The sequence below is a fragment of the Artemia franciscana genome, chromosome 13 (assembly GCF_032884065.1).
Source record: "Artemia franciscana chromosome 13, ASM3288406v1, whole genome shotgun sequence".
In the NCBI taxonomy this organism is placed as follows: Eukaryota; Metazoa; Arthropoda; class Branchiopoda; order Anostraca; family Artemiidae; genus Artemia; species Artemia franciscana.
This window is the reverse complement of record NC_088875.1, coordinates 11,713,323-11,724,155: the sequence shown is the minus strand read 5'-3', so window position 1 is coordinate 11,724,155 and position 10,833 is coordinate 11,713,323. Positions and strand designations below refer to the sequence as shown.

The window sequence follows — 10,833 nt, the reverse complement described above, 5'->3', positions numbered from 1 at the left end:
TATTCTTTACCCTGTGTTTGAGAAAAATTGCCCTCGAATGAAATTAATTGCAAGAAAGCTAAACCGAGAAAGCCGTGGATTAATGATGAAATTTTGAGTTTAATAAGCCAAAGAAATAAATTGGATTGTCAATATCTTGATAATCCATCTGAAGTGATTTTAAATGAGTTTAAAGAGTTGAGAAATTATGTAAATAATTCAAAAGAAATGCAAAGAATGAGTATTATTTACTCATTTAGTCTTCATTTAGTCTTGCAAGTGCGAACACCTTTTTCGATCTATTGGATTTTAAAGCCTATTTTGGACTTGTATTAATTCAGTGCTGTGAACTTGAATTAATCCAGTGACCGCAGATTTAAAACGAAACTGGACGGATTGTTTGGCTCATAATTAAGGAAGACGATTTGGCACGAGATTACGACTAAACGGTCTTAATGATTTTACGATTTTTGGATTTTAATTATCGGAAGGGGAGTTGGAGTATTGTCGGGCAGACAAGAATAATTTTTGGCGGTCTTTCACAATATGGTGGGGGAAGACGCACCACAGTCAGTGCTTGATCAGATTAACGCAAAACTTGGCTTATTGCCACAAGTGATGACAGAGATAAGCTTCATTAAAGGACAGTTGACACAAATTAATGCAAAAAACCAAAGGCTTAGTCAAGAACTTGTAGTAACGAGGGAAGAGCTTAGTGAAGCAAACCGCCGTATTCGGTATATAGAAACCGAAGCGAAGAGAACAAACTTGATTATTTACAACTTAAGATAGAGAGACCCACCATTACCTACGCTTAAAGAAGAAGTGTTGTTGTATCTGAATACCCGAATTTCGTCTTTGGAGCTCCATCGTAGCGAGGTAAAGGATGTTTTCCGGATGAGGTCTGGAGCAATTTTGCTGAAATTACAGTGTGCGGACACCCGAAACTTTATTCTGAAAAGCGGCCGTGCTTTTCGGAATGACGGAGTGTCTATGACCCCGGACTACACATTGGAGGAAAGGAATGCGTGAAGCCACTTAAAAATAGTCATGAACCAAGCTATTGAAGAGGGAAAACCCGTCAGATTACGGGGGACAAGAATTTTTGTCGATGGAACTCTCTTGGTTTATGATGAAGAGAGTAAAAAAGTGAAAGAGGTCACCCGAAATAATCCAACAACGCCTAGGTCCCCCCTTGGTCGAATTGACTCTCAGAGCTCAATGGATAATGCCTCTTCAGCCCAGACAGTAGTAAACGCGGCGATCACCGCCGAAATTCACCAGGAACTGAACAGTCAGACTAGTGCTACAGAAAGTAAGTGCTGGAAAATCTGGGTTGAACTCGAGGCCTAAGCTCGCCAGGAAAGCGGATCAGATGATCAGCCCAGAAGAACGCAATAGGCTGAATAATCGTTCACAAAGACCACAGAGAGAGCCAATTTGGAAAGCGCACGAAAACAGAGGAGGTCCGAGATACGACACCCCCAATGTCAGAAGAGGCAGAAGCACAGCAGACTACTATAGGATCAATTATCCGGACCCAACCAGAGACCGATACGATGAAAATATGGAAGCCTCGAGCTAGCATGCCGACAGCCATGCCCAAACTATGAAAATAATCACTTGGAACGTCCAGGGACTAAAGAACAAATATAAGCAAATATGGGAACACGTGAGTGCATTTGACGTTGTGTGTTTAGTGGAAACTTGGCATAACCCCAACGAAACGTTACTGTTTGACAGATTTTATGCAGAAAAATTGTCAAGAAGAGAGTCGTCGAAGAGAAGATATTACGGGGGTGTTATTGTCCTGCTAAAGTGTAAAAGTGTGTCAAAATACCAGAGATTAAGTAGTAAGTCGGAAAATATAATTTGGGTAAAGGTTCTTTTTTCTGACAGACGGCAGATAGTGATCGGATCAGTTTACTTACCACCACAGAACAGTTCCTACACAAATGAAGATACTTGGGATATTCTGGAAAAAGAGATCGAAGAAATGAAATTTAAATACCATGACCATAGTTTAACGCTATTGGGAGACTTTAACGCGTACACCAGCGTGAAAAAAGAAGTAGTGGATACAGTGATTTGTGAGGAAGTGGTTCCAGCTCCTAAGGCTTACGGGATTACAAGAAGTAGCATGGATGAAGGTAGGAAGTTGAATATTTGGGGTAAAAGGCTTTTGGATCTTTGTGGAGAAAATGGGCTAGTTATAGGGAATGGGAGGTTTGGGAATGATAAGGGTAAGGGGGACTTTACGTGTTTTACGGGTGCGAAAGGGAGTGTTATTGATTATGTACTGGTGGAAATTTCCCTCGCGATGGATGTTAGAAATGTAGAAGTTCTCCCCTTTGTAGGTTCAGATCAACTCCCAGTTTTAATAGAAATTTTGCAAAAGTTTCCGACGAATGCTCTACAAACACAGCATAGGGGAAATTTCCAGAGAAAAGAAATTTTAAAAAGATAAATGTCGAAATCAGAAATACACAAAATGGAAGAAAGATTACTTGATAAAAAGGTTCAAGAGGAACTGAAGGTCTTGAAAGAAGGTAAATTACCAGTCGATCAGATGATCGACGGGCTAAACGAAATTATTCACGAAATAACGCCTAAACTGTCCCCTGAGAGCGAGCGAAAGGAATTTTTTGATGATGAATGTTTAGCAAGGAAAAAAGAATTGATTCAAATAGTGGAAAAAGTGAAGGCCCTCAAAGAGAGCCCCGTAAAAGTGACAGAAGTTCTCCAGATGAAAGCTATCCGGCGAGATTATAAACAGTTATTGAAACAGAAAAAAAGAGAAGCGGAAATAAGGGATATAAAACAATTATCGGAGAGTTTTAAAATGAATGACATGAAAGTATTTTGGAGGAAAATTCAAGACCCTGAGAAAAGAAAATCTACCCAACAAAAATGCCCAGAACCAGAAACATGGCCACCATATTTTGAAATAAGAAACGATACAGCACCTCTTGGAGTGCTAAATTCTATCCCGATGGAGGGAACTTGTTTCCCGCTCCAAGAGAATGACTACAGTTTACTGGAGGAAGCAAAGGAGGAGGAAATAAAAAACATTTTGAAGAATCAGAAAGGGGGCACAGCGCCAGGGCTGGATGGAATCCCTATCATGGTTTATAAGAAGTTCGCACTGTCATTCGTTCCCATAATGGCCCTCATCTTCAATGCAATTCTTAGCACATGTAAATGGTCCGTAGCATGGAAGACGTCAGTAATTTTGCCGCTTTTCAAAAAGGGAAATGTGGAGGAACACTCCAACTATAGACCCATATCCCTAATTCCAACGATGAGTAAAATATTTGAGAAAGTTATTGATGTGAGACTGTCAAAATGGCTTGAAGTGTACGAAAAAATTAAAGAAGATCAAGGAGGCTTCCGGGCCGGATACAATACAGCGGACAGAATGTTTGTACTCCATGCCCTTTCCGAAAAATATGGAAGAGGAAAAAATAAATTTTACGTGGCTTTTTTAGACCTCCAAAAAGCTTTCGATAGCGTGGATAGGGAATTACTGATAATGGAATTAATTAAAATTAGACTACCAGGTCATTTCGCACAGCTGTTAGCTAATATGTATGGAAGTACAAAAGCAGTCGTTAGAGTGTTTGGAAAAGGAGATTCAAGGATATTTGAGCAGACAATAGGTGTTAAACAAGGAAGTGCCCTGTCACCTCGGCTATTCGGAATATTCGTAAACGACATCGTAGAATTCTTGGAGAAAAGATGGGCCCCAACCGTTAAGCTCGGCAACAGAATGATCTCGGCTCTGCTGTTCACCGACGACATGGCATTAGTAGCGAAAACATCTCGTGAACTACAAATTTTAATTGACCTGATGGCAGAATACCTTGAATCGAAGAAACTACGTCTAAACCTTGGGAAGACGGAGATAATGATCTTCAATAAAGGAGGAAGAAGGAATTTAGTCGAGAACGAGAAATTTCGATTCAAAGGACAAGAGATTAAGGTAGTGGAAAAAGCGAAATATCTGGGATTTACCCTGACACCTACATGCAGTTGGAAGGAACATGTGAGCGAAATGTCAAAGCGAGGGAAAGCAGCAGTGGGTGCAATATTACGTAATGACCTAGTGAAAAAGTCGAAGTCATTAAAAATGTTTAAGCAAATATTTGATTCGAAAATTAAACCGGCAATACATTACGGAGCTGAGCTATGGGGCCTGGAGGCCACGGAGAAGCTAGAATCAATCCAGTTTAGATACTACAAAAGACTCTTCGAGCTGCACCAGACAACACATAACCAGCTAATCAAAGGAGACTTCGGCATCTTCTCACTGAAATTGCACCGGCCTTATCAAGTATTTAAGTTTTGGCTGATTTTAACCCAACTTCCTGAGGACCGATTGGCTAGACAAGCTTATAATGATTTGCTTCGAATTAATAGGAAAACTACTTGTACTCAGCAAATCAAGAAATCTCTTGACAAACTAGGCCTCTCTTATTTGTGGATGGAAGGAAACGGACCCGGAAATACACAATGCCTTCCAGAAATTATGCAGAGATTGAAAGACCAAGAGATACAAGAGTGGGGTTGTTTAGTACGTTCGTCGGAAACACTGAAGGAATATAGTAAAGTAAAAGAAATTTTTGGGGAAGAATATTATTTTAAGGTAAATTTACCTTTTAGATATTTAAAATCATGGATCCAGTTGAGGGGAAATTGCCTTCCAGTACATAGGGGACAGAAATTTAAAAAAAATAAGGGTACAAATGGTAAGTGTGGGTATTGCGGAAAAGAGGATAATAATTTGGCCCATTTCCTCATGGAGTGCCAGGAGCTTGAAAGTCTTAGGGATGAAATTTGGGGGGACCATCGGTTGGTGCTGCTTTCTGATATCCTGAGGTCTTCGATGCCTGGAACCATATGCAAAATGGCACGATATGTGGAAAAGGCGGGAGAGGCTCAGTCGAGCCCGAGTGAATGAAAATAAATATTGTTTTATATTGAGTGTGTGTTCTGTGCAGTGTTGTATTATTAAATCATGTTGTGTATGGCCGTATGGCTCAAATAAAATTTCTTTCTTTCTTTCTTTCTTTAAACCGTTTGAAGATTAAGGAAGGTAATATAAAAGATACTTGAGGAATTGTCCGTGAAGTGATAGGATGTGAAAAAAAGATATGAGTATAACCGATTTAAAAACTAATAATAAAGTTATTCGTGATAAATTGGAAATAGCAAATTACATGGGTGATTATTTTTCAAAAATTGCTAATGTTATATAGAATGAAGTGTCTAGAGGTGGTTGTGCCGTCAACATTAACACAAATCCTTTAATCACGCAGAGTGAGTTTGAATTTGTACCATGTAATGTAGAAAAAGTTGAAAAGATTGTTTGTAGCCTTAAATCAAATTCTTTTGGTGTAGATGGATTGAACCTAAAGGGTTTTAATTATGTGTCGGTGTATCTTTTGCCGGTACTGGTTTATCTAATTAATCGCTCAATGGTTAAAGGACATTTCCCGTCGGAACTGAAACGGTCTAAAATCATATCTTTACATAAAGATGGGGACCCCTCAGACCCCTGTAATTGGTGACCAATTTACATTTTACCTTTATTTAGTAAAACTTATAAAAAAGTTGTTTATAAACGATTATATGATTTTTTGGATTTGAAGAAAATTTTGTTTAATGGACAGTTTGGTTTCAGAAGTAAACATTCCACTAGTCATACAGTACACCATCTTTTAAGTTTTGTTGATAATGCACTTGAAAATAATATGGTTCTTTTAACTTTTTTTTGTATAAGGCTTTTGACACTGTTGATTTTAATACTCTTCTAAGTAGACTAAGTGGGCTTGGGTTAGGTAGTACTTGTGTAAAGTGGTTTTCGTCGTATTTGCATGGCCGGACTATCAAAGCTGCTTTATCAGATATATTAAGCAGAGAGTTCGGTGTTAAGTGTGGAGTGCCTCAAGGTTCCGTGCTGGGACCTCTACTTTATCTTGCTTATGTTAATTCGTTTGGCTTCACATGTTGGAGTTGAGGCGCTGACCTCTTTTGCGGACGACACTGCGATAACAGTAATTGGTAGTTGTTTGGTAAGGGTTGCACATAAGGCTAATTTAGCACTTGAACGTTTGCGCAGTTTTACAGTAGGTATTTCCCTGGAAGTTAACGCATCTAAAACAAATTACATTATCTTTAGTAGAACAGGTAGGTTACTTAATGATAATAATAATAACATTTTTTTGGACGTTTACCCATTAAAAAAAATTTGAAATTAGGTATTTGGGGTTTTATTTAGATAATAATATTAGTTGGAAAAAGCATTGTAGTGTTATTGGTGCTTAAATGGCTAAGGGTTTAGGAATTTTGAAACCTGTAATAAAACTTTTCCATTCAAGATTTTAAAAATAATTTATTTTTCCCTTGTTCATCCTTATATAGATTATGGTTGTGTTCATTGGGCTAGCAATTTCTTGTCTAATTATAAAAGGATCCAAATTTTGCAAAATAAAAGCATTCGATTGATTGCGGACATAAAAGAGCAGGTTGAATCCAAAAGTATTGCTAGATTTTCCCGGTGTAATGTTTTAAATGTTGGTCTGATTTGTGACTACCAGGCATCAATTTTTGTGTTCCAGAGCATGAAACATATATGCACTGAGTATTTTCATGATTATTTTTCCATGAATCAGGAGTACCGTAATTATGATACAAGAAATTCACAACTTTTAAGCCATGAACAAAGAAAAACAGTCAGATCATCATATGTGGTTCGTAATCTGGGGCCTTCTGTTTGGAATAGTCTGCCGGCTGGCATCAAGGAGTCTGTCACTTTATATGGGTTTAAAAATAAATTGAAAACATTTTATTTAAGTAATAGATTTTGAAGGGTAGGAGGTTTTTGATGTCTTTTTTTGCAATTTCTTGGTGTGGGGTGGGGGCTGAACCCTGGTAAATAATATTTAATAGGATTATTTTGTTGCATTTTGTTTATGTGCATGTTTTGTTGTTTTTTATATATAAGATAGGCTAGGTGGTTGATCATGAGATGTTATGTTTAGATATTTATTTATAAGATATAAATCATAATATGAAATTGCAGCACAAGTCCTTAGGACTTTCTTTTTGCTGTAAAAATTTATCAGTGTTGTCATTTTTATTTATGTTTATATTGTGAATAAGATAAAACTTACCTACCTACCTACCATATATTTTTAAATAGCTTATATAATATTTATTTCTGATATCAAGCCCATGCTACTTTTTTTGTTAAAACCATTCTGAAGGTTTCTTAGCCCTTTCCCTTGCCTATAAAATTTCCCCCTGCGATTCCTCTCCCAGAAATCTTAATCAAGAACCGGACTTTCCATTTTATCATTTTTAACCATTTCCCTCGTTTGGCTGGTACACATCCAACGAAGTCCAGAAAATAATCTGAACTGATTTTCAATGCAATGGCTTGAAAGGAAAAGACTATCAAACAATTAAGTACAGTCAAAAAACTCCTGATCGGATCAGACAGATCACATGACAGGATTAACACAGTCCAGGTAGAGTTGAACTTCAGACGAGCAGTGTTCAGTCAAATGTAGTGCGTTTTAAGAAATGCAGGGTTATTTTGAAACGTATGGGAATGGTGGAAAAATATGGAAATTAGAAAAACAAACTTTGGATTGGCTTTAAAAAAAATAAAAGGTAATAAAATAGTTTATTCACTGATTCAATAAGTAAAAACCTTAGCAACAAAAAAAACCGAAATTTAAAAGTAAGGAGTCAAGTGAGTCAGTTGCAGACTTTTCTAATAAGAGAAATCAAAGCTCAATTAAAAGGAGCAGTGAAAATCCACGCTTTTGGCAGCTAGCTGAAGGTCACTGGCCTTCAGCGTGCTGAAAGAAAAGAACAGTACGAAAATGAAGTCTTGATTCATGCTTCGACGACATATCTAGCCCTCGGCGCCTTTACAAGGAAACTGCCTCAAGTTTTCAAGCTAAATTTCAGACGCGCTATAAAAATGAATGGCATCTACATCCTTTGGTTGGTTTTCACTCAAGTGAGCCACATACTGCGTAGTCTATTCAGATGTTCGGTAAAACTCCCTACAAACGTATTTCATCAAATCAAGCCCGCTGATTCAGGCGCATTCCATACAGTTGATCAAACTGCAGAAGGTTACAGAAGTCGCAACTTTTCAATTTCTAGCAGCAGTTTTCACACCATGAAGGAGTAAAAATCATGAGACTCATCATGGTGCATACCATTCAAATTTTTAGGTTCCTATTGGCTTTGGGAAGAACCAGGATTTCGAACCTGTGATCTGCCAAGGAGCTAAGCCTTGGACAGAGAATCACTCCTCTTTTCAAAAAAAGACGCTCCATTGGCGCTGATGTAGGCAATATGCAGTTGAACTTCCGGAAAACCCACTGTACCACAGGGTAGTGTCTCAAAACTGACATATCTTTTCTAAAGTCGCTTAGATAGCGCAAGACTTCAACTTCTGTTGTTTTCATTTCATTCGACTGAACGATGTCTTCCACTTCGTCAGACATTTCAAAGAAATTATTTGAAGATCTTAGTAACTCAAATCTAACAGTGTCTCTGCTGGCACTCTATTTACTTCCTAATGCCTTTGCCTCGTTGACAAACATACTCATAACAGTCTCCTTGTCTTCATCTCTTACAATTTATCCTTAAAATATGGAAGAGAAAAGGTGGCCAGGTGGTAGGCAGCACAAGGAGATGGAGGTCCATAGAGGAATAGAGACCTTTGCCTAAGTCCTTCTAACAGGGTCCCATCCAGTGCCTTTGCATACTTGACAAATAGCTGAAGCCTTGGCAGCTTTCTTTGCAGTGACTGAACGGTAGGGAAAATTATCCTGAAGAAAGCTTTGTCTTCTCTCTCGAGCATGTCGAGGGCTATTGCTTTAGGTTCCAGTATAGAAACATATTCGATTAGAAACTCTATCTAATTTTGCTTAAATCTTGGTTTCTTTAGTACGCTGCAAACTATGGGCAGTTTTCAGCTTGGTGACATTCAAGAATTCTTTTCAATGCATCATATTCACAGTTCCATCTTGCAGCATTAGGCTGAATCAATTTTTTCTCAAAAACTTCCACGACAAGACCATTATTCTTTGAACTGTGGCCTAATGAATTCCACTCTGACTGACATTTTGCTTTGACATTTAACACTGCTCTCCTGAAGTTGAGGTCCTTTTCTAAGGCGCGCTTTGCATCAGTTGTTGCCAACAGGTTCAGCATATGGCTGAAACAGCAAAAATTTTGTGGCAATTACATCTCCAGCTTGTACTCAGACCCTTCACCTGGAAACATATGAACATAGTCACTGTTGTCACTCATATTTTCTGCTCCTGTTTTTTTTTTCAGAAGCTGAAGCATGATTCACACTGCCCCTATCTTCACACACGAGATAAAGGTTGTGGTAGCAGATTTAATTTTGCTACTGATGGTGACACTAAACCAGCACGTCCATTAGTATCAAAGATTTTGTGCAAATCAGTTGTCTCGATATTATCTGGCTCTCCCTCATGAATATCAATGTCAGCATCCGAATCACCTTCTTCAATGTTTGGCTCAATGACAAGCTTTGCATTCTGTTTGAATGGTTGCACAAAGTTTGATGCATTGTTTGTCACAGTAGCTCTCATTTTTTCTAAATTCGTGTCCAAACCATGCCCTCGAAAAATGCTGAAGATCATTTCAGTTATTCTGACAATCGTTTGTGAACCTGTAAATCTTCTAACCATCCGAATCATTGGCAAAAAATGATTGTTACCATCTAAGACATGAGAAGTGACACCTATGAATGTCCGGTTGATGCTTGACCAGATATCACAAGTCACTGTGACCTAATCGGTTTTCTGAAAAATCTCAGTGATACTTTTCTTGGTATCGAGCAACAATTGGGCGATCTTTGTTGCTAACGTCTCTCTAGACACTATTGGGCCAACATACGGATTGAGGCCTAAAATCATGCTTTTGAAAGCTTCACTATTTAGAGTGCTTAATGGCTATATATCCGTCGTAACATAGTCTAAGATCAGCTGTTTAACTTTGTCTTTAGTGCATCTCAGCTTCTTTCCAAAGAATTCCTCTTTTACAGTTTCGTCATCTTCTTCATCTGATACATTTTCGCGAAATTCACTTCGATTTCGCTTCCCTGTTTTTCTCGAATCTGTAGCTACAAAATCAGTGCATGTGGTGAGATGACCTACCTGAAAATTAAAGATTCTATAGAGGAAGAACAACAAGCATGGGGAATTCCAGCAGGATTCAATGCAGTGGTATTTTGTCAAGTTCATACCCTCAAATTCAGGTATTCAGACGAATCTGACTTCAGATTCGTCACTTGATTCATGAGCTACAGGCCCTACTAAATTAAAGGAAAACTCAACTTTCTTAAAATTTGGGACCCACTCCCCATCGCCTTATTTTACATAGGTTTTTTGATATCAGAGCTAGATATGAAGCCTGATCTTAGGCATCTTTGGTCTAGCTTTCATTCGGATCCGTTGCTCCATTCGCAAGTTACACTAAATTAAACAGAAAGCTTGATTTTTTTTCAGCACTTAAAACCCACTCCCCCTAGTTCTATTTGAGATAAGATTTTCATCTCAAAACCTCATGCGTGTCATGGTCTTAGGCATTTTCAGTTCAATTTTCATTGAGATCCATCTGTACACTCAAAAGCTACACTGAATTAAATGAAAACACAACTTTCAGAGCACTTAAAGCCCCTTCCCCCTTAAAATAAGTAAGCTAGGGACTCCATCCCAAAACACAACGTATCTTATACTTTTAGGCATTTTAGGTTCGATTTTCATCGAAATTCATTGCTCCATTCGCAAGTAACAC

At 38.2% G+C, this 10,833-nt stretch overlaps 1 protein-coding gene across 1 annotated transcript; it reads left to right on the top strand.

The window, feature by feature from the left end:
* The first annotated feature begins 2,470 nt into the window (after nt 1-2,470).
* Nucleotides 2,471-5,998, top strand: LOC136034255 (uncharacterized). Its single transcript, XM_065715396.1, has 2 exons — nt 2,471-4,624; nt 5,762-5,998. Exons 1-2 carry the CDS (start codon nt 2,471-2,473, stop codon nt 5,996-5,998), a joined length of 2,391 nt encoding a protein of 796 aa, XP_065571468.1.
* The last annotated feature ends 4,835 nt before the right edge of the window (nt 5,999-10,833 follow it).